A 20,382-nucleotide genomic window follows, 5' to 3' on the forward strand; every position below is an offset into this window, starting at 1 on the left:
TAAGTGCTTCATTCTTACCACCTACCAATTACAATGATTTAATTGGTACCTCTTATGTCCAATAGTGGACTAATAATATGATTACTAAAAGACTAGGCTCTGTTTATTCTGTATCACGTTCTTGCCTGCGTGCGGTACGGCGTTTGACGCGTTGTTGGCGCTCGCCGACGCGCCTGTCAAATGGCAACTGCCACCGCTCAAGAAGGAAACTCCTCCCTGTTGACGGCACGTTATATCGCCTTCTCAGCGCAATGGTCTCGTGGATAATCTCTAGACTTGTGGTGTAAGTTATTTATTTTTTTAATCACATTCTTTATTGTTTTTATATATAAAAAACACACCTAGACATAATGTTGTTTGCGGTAGACTAAATCTGCGCTTTTCCGTGGCATTGTGCATGACAGAGGTGGTTGGTCACTCTACATAGCCTATTTAGGCTACCTCTTATTTCTAAGCAGAATCAGGCGCCGTGACTAGGGGTTTTGAGACTAGACAGAATAGTCCGCTCTTTTATTACTGAAAGGCAATTTGTACTGAGTGAACGGGCTTTTTCCATTTAAATATGTATTATTTCATTACATTGTCTGATCACAATCGAAAGCTCGCGTTGAATAATGTCTATTATGATTTCCATGTGTTTTCTTTCCATGCAGACAAAGACATGACGTGATTGGCCAAATGAAATATACAGCCTATTTGTTAAGCATATGTCTGCTCATCCAGCTATGCATTTGGTAAATGATCATTTACCAAAGTCATTTTTAAATGTGTCATTAACTGTGAATTTCCTGAGATGTACCCTTACTTAATCAAATGTTTTGATTAAGCACAGACAGTGCGGAGCTATTTTGTGTTACATGATGTTCTTTATTTGGAAAACCAAGGGATGGGTCCTGCTCAGGATACAATACAAGTGTTGCACACAATTCGAAAGATTTCATTGCCACACATTTTGTGATCATCCGAATAATTTCACAATTACCTTTACCTTTGAAACAAAAGGCTCCACTGGCCATTGATACTGAATTAATGTATATAAACTATCAAACAATGTAGCCTACGCCTGTGAAGCTTGGTGTTAGCCAAATCTGAAAATAGCGAGTCAATTAAATTTAGATTACAATATCATATTACATTGCTGTTTGAGTAGTGAGACTCCAAGTCTGTCTTGGCATTCATTGCTATGGCCTAGCCTATTCAACAACATGACATATTTTGGTGTGTTTTAGGGTAGCCTTGATGTCTTATGAAGAAACACTGAATGCATTCTATTTTATGTATGTGTGACCTTGCATATGTAAATAACATGATGGCATCGTTATATACAAGACAACACGACGAAGGCTTATGTAGGTCAGTAATTTGATCAGGTCAAACTCACAGCTGTTGCCTGGCTGTGGCACTTTAAGGGGGTCCTGTCCGAGAGTTATTCAGTCGCACAGGTGTATTGTCCTGGACTTGTTTAATCAATCAGATTTTTAGATACGACACATTTTCTCACTTGTTGAAATATAGGCCTTGTCATAGTTTAGCTTACTAGGGCAATAATAAACTTGAACTACGCGCGCGTAAAGCTTCGACTTTTACGCATGCATTTTCACAAAAATCCGTGCACGGGGTGTGGTGGTGGTGGTGGTGTGGTGGGGTTGATTAATTATAAATCATGTGGGGTCAAGAGAGGACAGTGTGATAGGCTGTAAAAGTTATATTTACACTAACAGAGGGTAGTTTCTGTTGTGCATAATGTGCCCGTTGTTTCAGCCTATCTCAGAGCTGTTTTTATGAGTTTCAAGCTTTAATTACCAATAAATCTGTAAGCATACGGACAAGCACTTCCGAGACTAAATAGACCTATTGTGCCATTTATTGTGTTTGCAGGCTTTTATTTGGCACATTGTACCCTGCATACTCCTCCTACAAAGCTGTCAAGTCAAAGGACGTGAGGGAATATGTGAGTATAAGCAGCATTGCCAAGTCACTAGCAACATCATATTCAATATACATATAGGACTAATAATGGGTGATTTCACAGGACTAATTCTGGACTGCATTGCACTTCAACAGAGAATTACGATCACAGGGTTTCACTGATTTTCCTGAATATTCCTGCCCTATGGCTAATAATCGTTTTTGTAATTAATTGTTTCTGCATTTTTTTAATTGGCTGATCATTATTGTTAAAGTTCTTGTCAAAGACTCTGTAGTCCAGACGTATCAGAGGGTTATTAATTGATTGCTAAAACCAGAGCTCTAAATATTATTGTGTAAGTGAAATATAAGATTGTTTATTTTGTTTTTAAAGGTGAAATGGATGATGTACTGGATAATATTTGCATTATTCACCACTGTGGAAGTGATCACAGATATCTTTATTTGTTGGTAAGTAAATACTGTATAGTCATACAGCATACCACCCACCTACATGACACCGAAAAGGGCTACTCAAAAGATTGTCTTACTTAGGGACACAAGTATGTGTCTCACTTGTTTTCCTGTTATGAATAGTGTAATTTCTGAAATGTTGTTCTTTGATATTAATTAATCACATGATACACTGTACAGTAGGACAGCTGTAAGAATGGTAATGTGATGTTATGGAGACTCTCTCTCTAGATTTAATGGTTATTGTATTGTTGTTTCCTTCCCTCTAGGATTCCGTTCTACTATGAGCTGAAGATTGCCTTTGTGGTGTGGTTACTGTCTCCCTACACAAAGGGGTCCAGCGTGTTGTATAGGAAGTTTGTTCATCCCACACTATCCTCAAAGGAGAAGGTGAGATCAGTGCTTTTGTCCTGTTTTCATTGTCCTCTTCTTGCATGGCTAAGAAAAAACACATTACCACAGTTTGAGTGAAAGTAACTAATAAAATCATGTGCTCAGCCAAACATTTTGACAGCATTAGAACCAGTTGTTAGAATATATTACCCTAGTAGGAAATGTTTTGGATGGATGGGCATAAGGAAACAAACTACATGGTTTTTCCTTTTTCCTTTTCTTTTCACTTTATTTTTGGGTCAGGAAGCACGTCAGAGTAGAGAGGGGACCCACAGAGGGACAGTGAGGAAAAATAAAACAACAACACTGATTCTGTTAGGAGAATCAGCATGGTCAATCTTTGCCTACTATTTGTCAAGAACCATGGGCACACTTACAGAAATGACATGACAGACACAAAACATCATGTAATGTTCAATTCCCATCGTTCCAAAATGTGTTGTATACATACAGTTCACAACTACACCATATCATAGCTGTAAGTGGACTTGCCGAGAGCAAGAAAATGAACCTATGTGATGTTTCTCTCTGGCCAGGACATTGATGAGTATCTCTGCCAAGCAAAGGACAAGAGCTATGACACTCTCGTGACTTTTGGGAGGAAAGGGCTGAACGTGGCCGCCACAGCTGCAGTCATGGCTGCGACAAAGGTAATGCTGACTCCATGAACATCAGATTTTCCCGAAGGGAATGTTAGCGTGAAGTCATGTTTTCCTATGGTTCCCATGGTAAAGTAGTGCATGTTGCTGTCAATGTGGGGTATTGCAATATAGTACATATGCTGATGGTACAGCATGTGTACGGCGGGTGTATTGACGACCACAGTTACTTTAAGAATGTGAAGACACATACTTCTGCCAAACCCGACGAGTTGGGACATTTTAATTCCTCCTCCAATATGGCTGCTCAGGGCTCACACTGTTGATGTCTTGTGTCTCACACACCAGGGGCAAGGAGTACTGTCAGATAGGCTGCGAAGTTTCAGCATGCAGGACCTGTCCGCCTACCAGTCTGACCCTGCGGACCCTGGGTCCGTCACCACCCAGCCGGCGCCGGGACCGCACAGGACCAGGGGAGCCATGATGCGCAGCAAGTCAGAGGGTGGCTACCCCAAGGGTGAGACTACCTCTCCACACCTCGTCCTCGTTACTAACAGAGGAAACCTCGGTGTCCTATTGCAGTGTTTTCATTAGACACTCCGGTGACCTCTTAGACAATATCTAACTAACAATATGGTAACACTGGGGAAAAGAGTAGGGAAGGATTTGTATTGTTGAGTGAACAAGGCGAACCTGGTGGAGCGTCCAATTCAATGCAGTTTTACTACAGTACATTGGTATAGAGCACAATGGGCACAGTTCTACTTACAGTGCTAATTTGTTGTTACCTCCTTACTTAGTATTGCTCATGTTGAAAGGGCATTGAAATGATGACACTGCAGAACATATGGCTGTTTCCCCTGAGTAACAAACATTATCATATGGCTGCCTTCCTGTTTAATCCCGTAGATATTGTTCTGTACCCTCATTTTCCTGAGTCCTCCTAACCCCAAATCTCCCTTCCTGTTTGTGTGATGTCTGACTGCAGGCCATTCTCCACTGGGCTGCCAGGCAGCTTGTGTTTGACCCCATGAAAGCTTCACTTTGAGTTTTTATCATTGACCAGAGTCTGTTCTCCTGTGGCCGTATTCACTGTTTCATGTCTCAAATATTTGAAAGGTATACAGAGTATACAGAAAGGTGAACATTAATTGCTTTGCATTTTGTTAATATGAATTAATAAAGAAAATGCACTAATATACTGTAGTTAATAACTGAAACACATGATATAGAAGTGGCTGTATGAGGATCATTAACACGAAGTTGACCAAACTTCGTGAATGTGTTTATTTACCTCATGAATGTCGTACAATAATTGCACAAATGTGTGTTTTCAGAACAATATAATGTCAGGTTTGTGTCCTGGACTGATAGATTAGCTGACAGGGCAACTAGCAGCACCTCTAGGAATACTAAAAGGGTTAGTTAGGGATATATTAGAAAAAAAAAGTTAGAATAATTACTTTTGGCCTCTTGCTTTCTGTTTGGCTTGACATATTGAATTATGGAAATCATGGAAATCCAGTGGACTGGACATAATTCTAACCGATGAAGGGCACAGAGGAGAAGCCGTACGGGCGCTGCTATGCTCTATTGTGCTGTGAGAGAGGAGGGTATTTCATATCAGCATTACTCTAGCCCTTATATTCCCATTCAGATGATCTCTGCTCTGAATGGATAACAGCCCTACTGTACCCCACAGTGGACTGAACTCCCGTAACCTCACTTGACTGAAATGAGTTGCAGCACTTCAGTAATTACAGGAGGTTTTCACTGCTGCATTCAGTGTAGTAGTGAGTCCAGCATCCTGCATTGTGTACATGAACAGTATGTGCGTGTGTGTGTGTGTGTGTGTGTGTATGTGTGTGTGTGTGTGTGTGTCTGTGTGTGTGTGTGTGTGTGTGTGTATGTGCGTGTGTGTGTGTGTGTGTGTGTGTATGTGTGTGTGTGTGTGTGTGTGTGTGTGTGTGTGTGCGTGTGTGTGTGTGTGTGTTCATTTTTACGACCGTCCCTTCTCACGGTGCAGGGCAGGATTTTGACATGGCTGAATATGAGGTGTTGAGCTTGGACCAGTGTGACACCGTGGAAGCGCTGTCCCTGCCTCTTACGCCCTCCGCGCCTCTGACTGAATCCACGCCCCCTTCGCCCTCTCTGACCCCCCAGCCCTCTCCACCGTCTTCGCCCTCTCTGACCCCCCAGCCCTCTCCACCGTCTTCGCCCTCGCCACCCTTTGCACCCGCAGCACCAGAGCAGACTGAGGAGATGGGGAAAGGGGGGGACAGAACAGGAAGCTCACCACAGATCAGGCTGATTAAGAGGAAGGCACCTGAGGTACTCCTCCTTCAACTGGCGGCCCAGCTGGTGCCTGGTTCTAACTGCCCCTGGAGTGTGGTGACTAACACACTGAGTCACTAATTACCACCACGGTGTACATCTAACTCGATCCTCATGGATTGACACTGGATCATTGTGACAGTTTGGGCCGCAATTTTGGGGGCTGCAATTAGAAGCACGGCTATAAAGCAGGTTTGTCTCTGGGGCATTTGTAGTTTTACTGGAATGACAAATGTACGCAAATGAAAACATATTTAGTTTTTGTTACCCCCCAAGGGAATGTTTGTGTGTGTTTTGGGGGCCAAGGCCGTCAGTGAATATGATGTGGATACATGGATATGGATGCTGTTTTGCAGTCACTACCGAATTGACCTTAACTGTTGTTTTGAATCCATTGAAAGTAGCTAGTAGTAGTTGAATATTGAATAATAGATATTGGCTCTTTACCATGTATCAGCAAATCATATTTCCGTTATTTAATGAGTGTTCATCTTGTCCCTGTACTGACCATGTACAGAGATACACACAGTGTGCAGCATGTTTCTGTACACATATCGAACTGACAAGAGACAAGCACAGCCAGAAACCATAGATAATATGACATTTTCTGCTTTCAGACCAGTGGTGGTTAACCAGAACCCCCTATCCCTCTCTTCTCCCTCCCTCCCTCCCTCTCTCCTCCCTCCCTCTCTTCTCCCTCCCTCCCTCCCTCTCTCTCTCCTTCTCCCTCTCTTTAGCCTCCTCCTAGACCTCTCACAAGATCCAGGAGTGCCATGTCCTCAAACCGTGGAGCCATGTGACATTGTTGACGCTCCCAGGACCGCTTTAGCTGCCTTAGCTGCGAGGAAAAGAAGATGAAAAAAAAACAGGAAATTTGGCCAATAGCTAAATGTATAAAGCAGCCTTATTTTAGAATAAGGTTACCAAAGTGACTTGTGACCCTCCGTATATGACCTGTGGCACAGGCAGGGAGGCAGAGGGGTGGGTGCCGCAGAGGTAACACACAAAAAGACATTGAATACTTTTTTTGTATGTGTGTACAGTGTGTGTGTGTGTGTGTGTGTGTGTGTGTGTGTGTGTGTGTATGTGTATGTGTGTGCGTGTATGTGTGTGTGATGTTTGACACTCTTATTTGTTTTTGTTTTTTATATCATTTTGAGGGAGACAAATGCATGTCTGTTTCTCTAACCTTAGTCAGCCGGTGAGTCATAATAACAGAATGTACTGTCACTAAATCAGTCGTGTGGCTACATGGTCGCTGTTTGACAAGCCATCAGTATGTAAGTAGCAACAACAACAAAAAAAGAAGTGATTCCAGGGTGAAAGACCTAGTAAGGAAAGTTGTGGGTGTGCTCTTTGCACTTACTCTCTAGGGTGTGTAGAGAGAGCTTTGACCATATAATTACAATCTGCACTGGCAATTTAACTGGATGTGGTATTGAAAAACAAGTCAGACAGGTAGTATAATGGCAGAACTTCCTTTAAATGCTGATTATTACAATTCTACTTGTACAGGCCTGAAAGTCTGGCAGCAAGTCATGCTATATTCCACTCTTTACCTCTGCATAAAGCCTTAAAACATGCAAAAATATATTGCGTGTCAAGTACTACTGAAACATCAATGTAGCAGCCAATATATTTTTTTTTTAATTATTTGATCAAGTAAGTAAAAATGAAAAATGAAAGTGGCATATGCATGACACAGGTTTTTATTGTTCTTATGTTCAGAGTTATCGTACCAGGAAATGCCCAACCAATTTAATCAAGTACAATAAGCAAATTTAAACTGAATATTATCACAGTCTCTCTTAGTTTATTGATGATGATGACAATCTGAAGTTCAGTCTAGTCCTGATTAATCTTGCATGTAAGTGTATAATTTGCTGTTTTAAAAAGTAATTGTGTGACGTGTCCTTTAGACATGGCTAGCATTAGGAACAGTCTCACTATTACTTTTTGAATTTTCAGGTTTAGCATTTCACACGTGCTCTGGAGTGTGTATTGCATAGCAAACGATTGCCAGCGTGTAGAGCTGTATAACGTGGTCTATCTCCAAGTCTGAAAACACTGTGCAATATTTTGTTCTTCACTGAGCACTTGTGAACACAAGGATCTTACTCTCAACTTGCCTCTAGGTTTTCTAAACATAGCCACAACTAGACAGAAACGTATCTGTCCACCTGTCTCGCCCTTGCCAATGTGAAGACATGAATCCATAATACCACTCCCACACCTGCCTGGTTGCTATGATGTGAGGCAATTATAGGTGGACACCAGGCTCTTGTGGTCAAAGACAGTATGAATATTAGGAAAGTGTTTTTGCCAATGGTAGTGTTATACAGTCATAGGTTGTCATCACAAGTTCTGCACTGTTTTGAATTCACCAAGCCTGAGCACTCTTTGCTACATTTTTATGGAATGGTTGGCAACATTACTCACTTTGTTCACTGTTCTCACTCTCTTAGCTTACAGAAAGCTTCTCCTCAGGTGCATTTGTTCTGTTTACAAATTACACGTCATATTCACTCTGTATTCACATCTGATTGCAAAATGTAGATACACTTGTGTTTGCACATGACATGTCCTTCTAAAGGGGAAGGAATGAGTACAGAAATTGGGGGTTTTGAAATGGGTAAAGATCTGACCTGTGGTAGAAATCTAAAATCCTGCTTGCACCGTTAGTATAGTTGCAGTGTTACTGTCAAGGTGTTGGAATGTGATTGTCTTCTTTTCAAATTTAAAAAAAAAATCTAATGGATCATGTTGTTGTTAACTAGCAATCTAGCAGATTAGTGTATCTTCTAGTACACAGATTACAATAAAGTCATCGTTGCATGATGTTGTCAATAGTTCAAATGAAAATGATTTACTTAATTGCATTAGGTGGATTTGTTTGGAGCTATGACTTGCTTCATCTAACGCCTTGCTGATAAACATCAACCTGTTAAAAGTGTCTCAACCCTTTTTTTTATTTTCATCATTCTTCTTGACTGCTGTGTGGTGGGGTCAGGAAGGTTAAGCCTAACCCTAACCCATGGACACAATATATTACATTCACAACCTATAACCTATAACGAACATTTGTGGTCTGCTGATTCAAGACGCCATATTGTGTCATGTCCCTACTGATTATGAAATCCCACCTTCCTTCCAATCTTTCTTGATGGCCTCTCAATGACTGAATTATGATCTAGATGTACCGAATCTTCTTCTGGCAGGCCAGAATCTCTCATGATGAACCTGATTGTGAATTGTAAAAGACTATGAAGGAATGATGTACTGAAATTACTGTTAAATTACATGATTAGTGCTTTCTCTGTATCATCACACTCAGTCAAGTGTTGCTGTTGTTACGTTGACAACAGACATTAAATATGAGACATGTAATGCCATGGCCTGTGTATTCTTTTCATGTTCACATACCCACTGTACCTAAAATACCCACAATGCCCAGTTTTAGAATTTGAATTTTGGCTCTATACTCAAGCTGTTTGGGTTTGAGATCAAATGATGAATATGTGGCAAAAGTAGAGAATGTCAGTTTTAAACACATCTCCATTTTACCATTTAGAATTAAAGGCACTTTATGTACGAGATCCACCCATTTGAATAAGTCAAATATTTGGAGAGCCAAAATTCTAAAAAAAAATTTTTAGGTTATCTGTCGAAACACTTAGAGTATGGAGGCCACAGTACATTCAAACACATCACAAAACAATACCCCAGGATGAAAAGCATAAGACATTTTGGAGAATAATTTATTCAATCAATTCAACAGACACTTCCAGCTGTCGGACCGATCATAAACGAACAAACTGAATTTCACTCTTCACAGCATGTTTGTTAATAGTAACCTCTGAATTATATCTGTTAAAGATTTATCATAATAACACAGTGGTATTCCTAATTACCCACAATGGTTCTATCAGCTGCACAAAGCAGCTAGAATGTTGTTGTACTCATACAATGTATACAATTCCACCTAAACTTTACACAAGTGCAAAATGACACTTTTCAGAGACATATGCATTTATTACATGCTTCTTGAAGATGAACTAAATTATTCTCAAGATTTGAGGTTGACACGCTCATGGTATTTCTGGTAGGGGTCGTTGACAAACCAGTTCCTCCTCTTCCAGAACTTAGTTGTCATTTTGTCCAAGAGCTTGTTCTGTGTTCTGCTACAAAACACATGCTCCCTCAAACGCTTTTTTCTGGCTGGCAACTTCTTCCACAGCTTCTTCTTGTATCCAGCCTGTTGAGAACCAGAAGCGTGGGTCAATACAAACACTGTAATGTGTTGACCTACTACCCCCCTCTTACATTTACATTTATGGCATTTAGCAGACGCCTTTATCCAAAGCGACTTACAACAAATACATTTGTTTAAGTAAGTGAATCATCTATCCAACAGTCATCATAAGACAAAGTAATCAATGCTCACACCAGGGGCCATTGGCAGTCGTAATGCCAGAAGCCACTTTTTTTTTTTGTGTTTTTTATTTCAGATAGCCTACGTGGAAAATATGCCTATTGTGAATATCAAACACATTCCTGTCTGTATCATTAGCCCACAGTCAAATCATCAAGAATTGAAACACCTATAGACTGAGGTTGTGTTTCAATTCTTTACCCTTCACCCAAAAGTTTGTACTCATGCATCTAAAAACATTGGATTGGTGCAAGCATGGCTGGAGGAGAGGTTCCCCCACATTCCTTACACCAGTCCATTCCTTTTAAATCCAGTGGATTTCCTTTTAAATCCAGTGGAATGCAAGTCCAGTCCAATCCAATCCTATCTGTATGGGTGCACACTTCCGGAGGAAGGTAGAATGCAACCAATCTCCCCAAATCAATGAATTAATTACACTACCTTGCGTCTAATCCACAGTCCACAGTGCAGTCGGTTGAACCTCTTGACCACAGACTTCACCGACTTCCTTTTCCCCTTCTTCAAGCTTATGTATGTGAGGTTTCTGCTTGGCTGCTGAAACAGGCTGGGAACGAGTGGTGTTACACTGTAGGGAAACACACCCAAATGGTTAAAAAAAAAAACTAATTTACAAACAATAGGTTTACTATAGTCTACATAACAGTTTCAAACAGAGCCAGAGGGTAATTGTAAGAATTGCCAAGATCATCTGTGTCGACATGGATAATGAGCTTATAATATTGATCGTAGGTGTTTATGCATGATATGATGGAACTGGGTGGGCAGTATTATTTCAGCTCTCACCGTTGCAGAATGCTCTGTTGGGGTGACTGAAGGGACTTAGCGGACAAGGAGACCAGGTTATGACCAGTGACAGCAGGTCTATGGACGGTCTGGCGAAAGATGATGGTGGAGAAGCGACATATTTGCTGGACTCTTGCATAGTTAGCGAGCGGCCTCAGCAAGCCTGTTGATACAGAAAAGAGGTTCATGACATTCAGCGTGGGGAAGCAGAACCGCTGTAAAGTCTCATGCTGTTAACATTTGGACGCGGTGTATTCGATCTAAGTCATGATATAGCTATATAACAAGCCAGCTAGTAGTCAGTGACCTGAGACTTTACTGAATGTAGACAATTCAAGTCGGGGAGCAACGTCATCTCTAATCCAACAAATTAGTCAATATTCATCTTTATAACACAACTATGTACCATCTTCAATATTTCACAGCTGCGTGTTTGATCAAGTAATCTAGCAAGAAAAATCTTACGTACCAGGGACATTTCTGGCCAGGGTGGCCGCCATGTTTCTTGTGACCTTTCAACTACGGTGCGCCGTTGAGACAATCAGTGCACGATTCAAATTCAAGGACTTGAAAATGCGTGCCCCCTTTTACATGAATGATTAATGTGGGTAGACACAATAAACACAGTGACAGAACACAACAATTTTGCAAAGAAAATTGCGTATGGAAAAATTCAGGCAGAATTGACAGACTTTTTCATAGGACATACAAAATAGAATTTCACTTGAAGGTAGTGCAAGGTTGTTCTTTTATTCCAGCATAGACCCTGGCATACCGTTGTATCTTAATTTAAAACGTACAAATATCATCCTTTTAAATAACATGGGTCAAAAACATTGGTAATGATTACAAAAGATGAGATTGGATGCATGTCAAAGTGACACAAAAGAAAACAACTATTTTACATAGTACCTCACATCATCAAAACGATTACATTTTATGGCCAGAAAATAGACTCTTCTGTGACTGAGAGAACATGGACTTGAAACAATCTTCAAGGCATAACTTAAAGGGGCAATCCGGGAGTCAAACAACAACAACAAAGCGGTCACCCCGCCACTTTTTTTTGTTGCTAAACAGCTGGGAGGTAGGGCTGGAGAAATGTAACCACTGTCAAATTCATAGACAGAGTTATGGATGCAAGGATTGACCGCACATGAGATACAACAAAATATAGTTTTAACCATGTTTTGAAGCTATACAGTGTTTGTTTGCAGTTACATTGTTTACAAACAAACATGCATATGTTTTGGATTTTGACAGGGTAAGGCTATATTTAAAAGTAAAAAAAATGGATGTACCAATCCCAGATTGCCCCTTTAAGACACCTACAATTCAACCACAAGTATGAGTGCAAAGTTTAACAATTAGAAATATCAACAAAAACAATAAGAAAAGTGCTTTTCATAGAACAAATGTTCCCACCAGGTCCTCATAATAGAGGCATACAACACATTTTTGTTCAACCTTCCAGTGTGTTTCAGAATGTGACTCATCCTAGAGGAATGCTAAGGAGGACAGTAAAGTGGATGACCTTGGGTTTGTTTTGCTGTAACTGTAATGGGCTCAGCCATCAACAAAGCACAGAATTCAGAGAAAACAATTCTGCTTGTCAATAGTACGGTACACCTGTATTGTGTATACATGTACCACAGGAAACAGCTGGTGTATTATCGGAAGTATCATTCAGTATATCATGGCTTTGGCTAGGCTTATAGTCTGTGTCTTATAGCCCTGTTGTGTGACTTAACTTAATGTTGTTCTCAAAGCCAGACACATTTCCCCATAAGAAAAACAGAGCTCAGGACAGGTTCACCAGCCAGCGTAAACTGGCTCTGCGTCACAGGGGACTCCATAGTATCGGCCTTGCGGGCGCTCTTTGCTCAGCAGCGGTGCTCGAGCCAATGACAGCTCCCCATCTGCTTCTCGTCGTCGTCGCAGCACTAGTAGGATGATGAAGAGCAGGGCCACTGGACCAGGAAGAGAGGGAAGAGGCAGGAAATAACACGTAAAAAAGACAAAATATAGAAAACATTAGACTATACTATATAGTGGTAAATAAGGTTCACTCACTAGACTATAACATTCACTCACTACTGCTGCATGACTTCAGCATGGTTTCTACTTCACTTGATTGTGTTATTTTAAAAATGAATAGAACAGTTCCTTGAGATTAAATGTAAATATTTACTCCAGGGAAAACAAGATTCAAAATTCAATCATGTCTTTGGATATTGATAGTGTCCAAATAGTGCAATTGGAAGAAATAAACAAGGTTCATTATTCAGGTTGTTTATTTCCTCCATTTGCACTATTTGCTACCTGGCCTCAATTCAAGTAAATCATTTGATCACTGTGTGCTTATTACATTACGACCGCTTAACAAACACCTACAGCAACCATAAGCAATTTCTACCTAGTTCCTCCCAGAATTTCCACCCAAATGTCTCCAATACATACCCCCTCCTCCGATGACAAGTAGAGCGATGGTGACAGGGGCCAGCTCACAGGTCTCTCCTGCCTTGCGGAAGAAGGTCTCCATGCAGTAGCCTGGAGCTGTGCTGCCCTGGGGACAGAAGGCATCACTTGGGCACAGGATGGGGTTCACGTCTGGACTCTGTGGGACAGAGGGGAGGAGCCCATGTTATCAAAGCTGTTCAGTGAGGATCATCACACAGCAGTGAATAATCACTCAGTCCTCACATATACGTTAAGATGTATGACTAGGAAGGTCACTCACAGGGCAGTAGTGGTTTTCAGGGCACATGTCACAAATCTCCTGACCCCAGCGGATCTGGAAGTAGCCAGCACTGCAGATTTGACACATGCGCTGACGGGGAGGCTTGTGCATGCCTGTCCAAAAACAAACATTATCTGAGTCTCATCAATACATCGTAATCAGACCATTCCAGAACGGTTTCTTCCATTTACAAACTGCCTGAATCGCCTTTTATCTCCACCTATCTTTGAACAGTTCTGTGCCAGGTCATCATCTTAATGTTTGAGTTGCCTTTAATCGGATGGAACATTCTTGGCTAAGAGCTGTAACCGTACTCTACTTTGATACCACTTTTTCCTGATTCTAAATCATGATTTTTTTTTAATCATGTGTATGTCTCTTCGAAAACACTGAAGTGAATACGTTAGAATACTGGCACTAGCAGTTACCTGGACGACATGGCGTGCACTCCCTGGCAGCAGCCTGCAGTGACTCTGTACCCGCAGGACAGATCTGACACTGGGAACAACTGGAGGAGCTGTCGGAGAGATTGGCACAGATGGGTGAGTTGGGTGCAATGAATGGTGGGGAACTTACTTATAAAGGTTTCATACTGTTGGCTACCTGTGTCTGATGACAACACTGCCATGAGATATCTCTCAAATGCCCACTACTTACTCCTTACTGTCCACACCCTGAGGTTTGGTTTGAATGTGTGTGTGTGTGTGTGTGTGTGTGTGTGTGTGTGTGTGTGTGTGTGTGTGTGCGTGTGCGTGTGCGTGTGTGTGTGTGTGTGTGTGTGTGCGTGTGGTGTGGTGTGTGTGTGTGTGTGGTGCGTGTGTGTGTGTGTGGTGCTTGTGTGTGTATGAAAGACCCCGATAGTGAGAAAGGAGCATGTGATGTTTGATCCGCAGACAAACAACAGGGCAAGTAGGACAACCATTATGAAAGAGTTCTCACAGAGTGCAGGAGTCACAGCATAGAGTTGTGAGCCAACCCTGGAGCTACGGTAATTATGAAAGGGGAACTCACTTGCAGAAGGTTCCCTGTTGACATGGACTACACGTTGTGGAATTCGGCTGTGATGTAAAGAAACCTAAAAATAACAAATTACATTTAAAAAAACGACCCACTGTGAATAGCCACACATGTTCAATTCAATATTATTAAACCCAACAGCTCACCACTCACATTATGATGAAATAGAACTATGACAACCGCAGAAGAGAGACACTTCAGCCACTGTTGTTTTTGTTGTCGAGCGGAATGTGCAACATATGACTAAAGCCCGTCTGTTACACAGCCGAGCTCATTGGGTTTTTTTCAGGTTTTTTTTTTTCATTCAATCTTCCATCTTTCTCCGAATCGGAGGATCAGCATCGATGGAAAAACCATGCCAATCACATGCTGAGTATATCACTACACTAGTATGGTGCTATAAAATATAAAATATGAATATATGAATATACAACTGACAAGTCCATTGAAATGAATACCTGCAATACAGCTTTTGCATGAGTCTGAGCCTGTGTTGTTGCTGTAGGAGCCTGTGGGGCAGGACTGGCACATCGGGCTGCCAGTGAAACTGCAGGTGTAAGACAGAAAAGAAGTATGGTTCAATGCAACAGTGGACTACAGTGAATGATACAATTAGGGACAGGAGACATCTCAGCACCTTAACTGTTTTAGGACATTGGTGTGTTTTTTTTTTTTTTTTGGGGGGGGGGGGTTTACAAGAAAGTGATAGAAATTAAACCAAATAGGAATGTAGGATTAGTGCATTATGTGTTTGATTAGTGTTGAAAGTATGAGAACAGGCTTTTCACTTGGTTAACGGAAAGTTACTTGGTGTAAAAGCCCTGGCTGCAGGGTAGACATCGCTGCTGTCCAGCAAGAGGCTGAAAGAACCCCCTGGAACATGGGAGGCAAGCCCCAGCAAACAGACACATCCCTGGGTCAGGGCAGCAGGAGCACAGCAGGGTCTCTGGGGGAGAAATGGTTTTGAATAGGCTGTGCTTAAGTTTTAAATAATTGCATATTCTCCAAATACATTTTAGTCATTAAGGAGACCCGTGTATCCTGAACAACCTTTAGGCACTTCCCTCAGTGGACACCAGACAAATAGCAGTGATCCGATGATAAGCCTCAAAGCAACAGTAGGATACTAATGTGTGTAGTTAACATTCCACGAGGTCAAACATTCTCTGTGTTAAAAATAGCAAGAGATGTCACATGGTTGGCAGCAACTGCATTATAACTATACCATGTACAGTAGATTGGCTGCAGCATGTGTCTTTGATCTAGAGATTGTGAGGAGAGACTGAACCATTACAGAAGCTACTGGGTTACACCATGACGACCAGAGCATGAGGATACATGACTAAGCTTTCAGTGGGGGCTAATTCAGCCGGTGTCTCCCCTCACTGACGTAAAGGCTTTCTCTGCCGGACCAGGGCCAGGGCTAGCAGGCAGTGCAGACCCACCGTTGTCATAGTACGATCCCGGGACACAGGCCTCGCAGGTGGAGGTGTTGAGGGCAGAGCAGCCTGGAGATGTGGTGCTGAGGATCATGGGGGTTGCCGTTATATTCTCACTGACTGTGGTGTTCATCACAGCAGGCGCAAGCGTAGTCTGGCTCACCACCATGCCTGTAATAATGAGACTTAGTTAGTACAGAGACAATAGCCACAACAGTTCTAGAAAGAAACTTCAGGCAGTGAAGACCCTGTTGAACTGATGTACTTAATATAATGTTCTGAATTTGAGATGGAAAGACTAAGGAGTAGTCACATGAACTGAGACTGGATCTCCAGGAACCCAATACTTAATAATAGCGTTGAATGATTCAGAAGAGCAAAACCCCATCAGAGATTATGTGATTATTAATGCTAAGCCATTGCAGTGATCATGAGTCATAACATTGACCCCTCCAGTCACTGCAATGAAATCCATCTGTGTTAAGCCTTTGTGACCTATTCTGAAGCCCTGCTGTTGTTTTTGTGGTTTTGGGAAAAACAGAGGATCTTTTGTAGGAAGAAAGGAACAAAAATACCTTTATTTATATTTCAGAATTGCATCATGAGGGACTTTAGACTTTATGTGGAGTTCCTCATTCGTTTGTCACAATGACAGCAAACAGAGAGCTTATTGTGGCAGTAATCACATTAGCCATGTGCTTAGCAGCTTTGCTCAATGAGACACACCCTCTTCAAGAAATGCAATTATTTAAAAACCAGGTCATATGATTTCCCCTGGCTCAGACTCCAAAATGGTCTGAGTTGACAACATGCAGTCCTCCCTTTTACAAACTATTTAGCTTTTGGATTGTGGCATCACCAAAAGAGAACATCCTCCCCCAAAACACTTGGGTATGCTTAGACCTACACTTGAATGTGAGCCTCAATATATAGGGCCTAGTACATCTTTTCCCTCATCCCTCATGGTAAAGGTTGGTTATCCACTGTTTACTGTTGCAAAACAGTAGGACAGATGTTGCATTAAAGAATAAACAAACAACTCAAATTCCTTAGAATATCATGTTTTGAATTACAGCCGACTACTAATCATATCACGAGGCTGACAGGGGTTGCCAAATCAGGACAGGAGTGAGTTGTTGAGTGTTCTGGCTGATACAGTACACGAGACATGGATTGCGTTCCAGGTCGTCTACATTGCAGTCGGGCTGCGCAGCGCACCAGATCCTCTCAGGACCTGAAGAGATTTTGAGCACATAAGCTACTGCAACGTAGATGACCTGGAACACAACCATAGAATACGTACTGACAACAAGCATACTCTGGTGACGAGGTGGCACTATTCGCGTTTTACCGTGTCGACAAACTTCATTCATCACAAATGCCTGACTGTTTTATGACATGTAACAGTTACAATCATGGCTATCCAAGCTGAAACAATTCAAACTGACGAAGACCTTACCTAGCAGACAAGCGGCAGCTATCGCAGGCAAAACTCCCCAACATTCCATACTCCAAATATTCTCACAGCAGTGTCACAAAACTGTTTTAACGCATTTCATCCCTGACAGTTCGAGTTGTCTTTGTTTTACTGAAGTCCACAACGTATTGCTGCTTGCCTCGGGTTGTCCCCTCATCAATGTCATATGACAAAACATACATCATGTGATTTTACTTAGCGAGGAACAGCGGAGCGCCGGGCTGAATCTGCATCAGCCGGAACAGCGCAGCCGCGGAGGCGTACGGGAGGGTTCTACTTGTGCAGTAAAAAACCCGAACTGTCGTCAAAGAGGATGCACTTGAATATCCGTGTAATACCTGAACATTATTGTTGTTATTATTATTATTATTATTATTAAATAACTTTGAAATCTTTTTTGACATGTAAAAGTCAGAGTTGAAACAATATGGCACCCTCAACTGTTGACATGATCAGGCATATACCAAATGAATGTTTCACACAAAATACATCAACACAAATAGTAAGAATAATTTATTTATAACCACAATACTTACACTAAAATACAAACTAAACACAACTTATTGTATCTAGTAACCTAGGGCTAGACAAAGACAAACATATACATTTAAATCCACAAAACCTGTGCACCAAAAACTTTGTAAGTACAACATATACCATCATAGCTTACAGTGAGGCAAGCAAGGGTCTGGGAGAAGGGGTATGGCTGAGATTGCAACACTTGATCTAATCTAAATGTGCCCAGAAGAAAATAAAAACAAATACATAAACATTTGTGCAAAATGAAGACATTTATTAGTTTAAAAAAAAAAAAGCCTTTAAAGCATAACTTACTCAAAAAGCTGCCAACACATTTCACAAATAGAATGCAAAAGATATACAGGTCAGATGTAGATTGGATGGTATTGCTTGTGATTGAGTTTCATCCTGCAGGTTGGGCATGTCTTTGAGTTGGCAAGGGACTCACGAATGCATGTGCTGCAGAACAGGTGGCCACACTGGGACGAAACAATAATTCTACCACTATCTACAATCTGAGGGGAGACAAAACAGAAGTAGTCAAGTTTTTTCTGTCCATTCAAAACCTCACTTCCCCTATTACTACGATACAGTGAACACCATAAATAAACTTCTACAAAAACTTAAGTTCAATGGAAATGTGGAGAGGATGTGACTCACTTCGTTATAGCTGTCCATACAGATGGGACAATGGATGGCTCCTGTGGTTGATCTGTGAGTAACATAACATCCATGTATATTTTAGACCATAGTTTCAGGGAGAGGAAATAATGCTACTATTTGCCCATGTTATGGTTGTTAGCCGGGTGGGTGGTCTCACCTGGCAGCTGGGATGAGGCCTGGTCTGTTAGCAACAGGCTCCTGTTCTTCGTCACTGCTCAGCACATAACTTTCCCTTTGACGTCTGTCTCTGCGATATGGACCTTTTGAAAAACCCCAATTAGCATTAAGGTGAGCACAAAGGCACATTGAACTGAACTGAAACCCAGACAGACACATTCATTCATAAAATACATTTGACTTTCATATGTGAAGCTTTAGAAATGATGACAGATTGAGAGAAAAACTCACTTTCATCTACAATCTGTAATGGGAAGACAAGGCCCAGGGAAATGTTGCCAGCAGGAATGAAGGAAATGAAAATCAGAGGCAATATAAAGTCTCAGTCAAATAATATGTGTTAAATTGCTGAGGTTTATACTGTAGGATGTAAAACTTTTATTATTGAATAAGCTGCTGAATTGTACTCACCACAACATGTCCAGAGTCATAACTGGTGAGGTCCACAAAAGAATTCTCACAGGTCAAATCAACAATTTCCTCTCCTAGAATCATTGGAGCGTCCATCAAAAGGTTACATCACACATCAACATCAACTGCATGTAAAGACTGTAGTGTTGTGGCATTTACTTACTTATCTCAGACTCCAACACCTCTATGGTCTCATCAGGTGTCTGTCTCCTGGATGGGGCACTGCTGTCTGTGCCTTGATTTACATTGGTGAAACACCTGGTATCAGATAGCACGCTTGTATGCTGCTCAGCCTGAATACATGGACAAGATGACAGAAGACAGGACAAGATGATACAAGAGTTCTGTATTTGTACACTCCTTGTAATGCATACCAATTAACATAAATTGGCCAAAGGCTTTCCGAAAAACAGATTATATTAATTTTAACAAAGGTAGTGATGGAGAACAAACACTTACCACACTCATATTGTATCCCAAGTATTGTCACTGCAAAACACAGACCAGATTTAGCCTTCAAATGTAGTGCCAAACAGGACTATCTGAACATCCAGGGCAAAATGAATGTTTCGTAATTTAGCTAGCTAGCCTGACCCCACAGCAGCGCAGCAGACAGCACAACAACTAGTGAGTTAGCTTACAGCTAAACTTGGCAAAATAAATGTACCTACCTTTCAATTCCAGTAAATCTTGAATAGAAACTTGCTAGAATAAAACCACCACTAGTCACGTCAGGACAATAATATAAATACACAAGCTACTAGTGTGTAGCAAACTTTGTACCTTTCCCAGGTAGGTTCAGGTTGATAGGTAGAGCAGCGCTGGTCACCCAGCTGACTGACTGCTGCTGCCTCTCTCACCACGCCCAGGGGAGGGCCCAACCACTGAGACCCGCTCGGAAATGATGAAAGGATGCCGATTCATTACTTTATATCTTTACTTTATTACTTTAAGTATCAAATAAAACCATGAAAAAAAAAAAACAGTCAAAGCTC

The 20,382-nt window shown here is 41.4% G+C and overlaps 4 protein-coding genes across 5 annotated transcripts; 1 reads left to right on the plus strand and 3 right to left on the minus strand.

Annotated features, from left to right (window-relative positions):
- Positions 1 to 222: 222 nt before the first annotated feature.
- Positions 223 to 6,736, plus strand: reep1 (receptor accessory protein 1). Its single transcript, XM_083683857.1, has 7 exons — positions 223 to 283; positions 1,879 to 1,951; positions 2,303 to 2,379; positions 2,652 to 2,772; positions 3,312 to 3,425; positions 3,723 to 3,891; positions 6,446 to 6,736. The coding sequence occupies exons 1-7, from the start codon at positions 252 to 254 to the stop codon at positions 6,454 to 6,456; spliced, it is 597 nt and encodes a 198-aa protein (XP_083539983.1). The 5' UTR covers positions 223 to 251; the 3' UTR covers positions 6,457 to 6,736.
- Positions 6,737 to 9,449: 2,713 nt separating this feature from the next.
- On the minus strand, positions 9,450 to 11,468 carry mrpl35 (mitochondrial ribosomal protein L35). The gene is made up of 4 exons (XM_083684035.1): positions 11,414 to 11,468; positions 10,945 to 11,107; positions 10,582 to 10,726; positions 9,450 to 9,963 (listed from the first exon to the last, which is right to left on the minus strand). Exons 1-4 carry the CDS (start codon positions 11,442 to 11,444, stop codon positions 9,775 to 9,777), a joined length of 528 nt encoding a protein of 175 aa, XP_083540161.1. The 5' UTR covers positions 11,445 to 11,468; the 3' UTR covers positions 9,450 to 9,774.
- A 207-nt stretch (positions 11,469 to 11,675) lies between these two features.
- Positions 11,676 to 17,812, minus strand: LOC310814399 (uncharacterized protein). Its single transcript, XM_083683795.1, has 9 exons — positions 17,600 to 17,812; positions 16,147 to 16,311; positions 15,509 to 15,647; positions 15,160 to 15,248; positions 14,696 to 14,759; positions 14,113 to 14,201; positions 13,685 to 13,797; positions 13,405 to 13,561; positions 11,676 to 12,914 (listed from the first exon to the last, which is right to left on the minus strand). The coding sequence occupies exons 1-9, from the start codon at positions 17,646 to 17,648 to the stop codon at positions 12,757 to 12,759; spliced, it is 1,023 nt and encodes a 340-aa protein (XP_083539921.1). The 5' UTR covers positions 17,649 to 17,812; the 3' UTR covers positions 11,676 to 12,756.
- Positions 17,813 to 18,134: 322 nt separating this feature from the next.
- LOC310813956 (E3 ubiquitin-protein ligase RNF4-like) lies at positions 18,135 to 20,219 on the minus strand. Of its 2 annotated transcripts, none has more exons than XM_083683149.1 (8): positions 20,171 to 20,219; positions 19,847 to 19,876; positions 19,551 to 19,680; positions 19,388 to 19,461; positions 19,208 to 19,220; positions 18,957 to 19,059; positions 18,797 to 18,848; positions 18,135 to 18,651 (listed from the first exon to the last, which is right to left on the minus strand). In XM_083683149.1, exons 2-8 carry the CDS (start codon positions 19,853 to 19,855, stop codon positions 18,502 to 18,504), a joined length of 531 nt encoding a protein of 176 aa, XP_083539275.1. In that variant the 5' UTR covers positions 19,856 to 19,876; positions 20,171 to 20,219; the 3' UTR covers positions 18,135 to 18,501. The 2 variants fall into 2 exon arrangements, with proteins under 2 accessions (XP_083539275.1, XP_083539274.1); XM_083683148.1 differs by having other exon boundaries at positions 20,059 to 20,205.
- Between the last annotated feature and the right edge of the window lie 163 nt (positions 20,220 to 20,382).

The sequence above is a fragment of the Argentina silus genome, assembly GCF_951799395.1.
Source record: "Argentina silus genome assembly, chromosome: 13".
Lineage (NCBI taxonomy): Eukaryota > Metazoa > Chordata > Actinopteri > Argentiniformes > Argentinidae > Argentina > Argentina silus.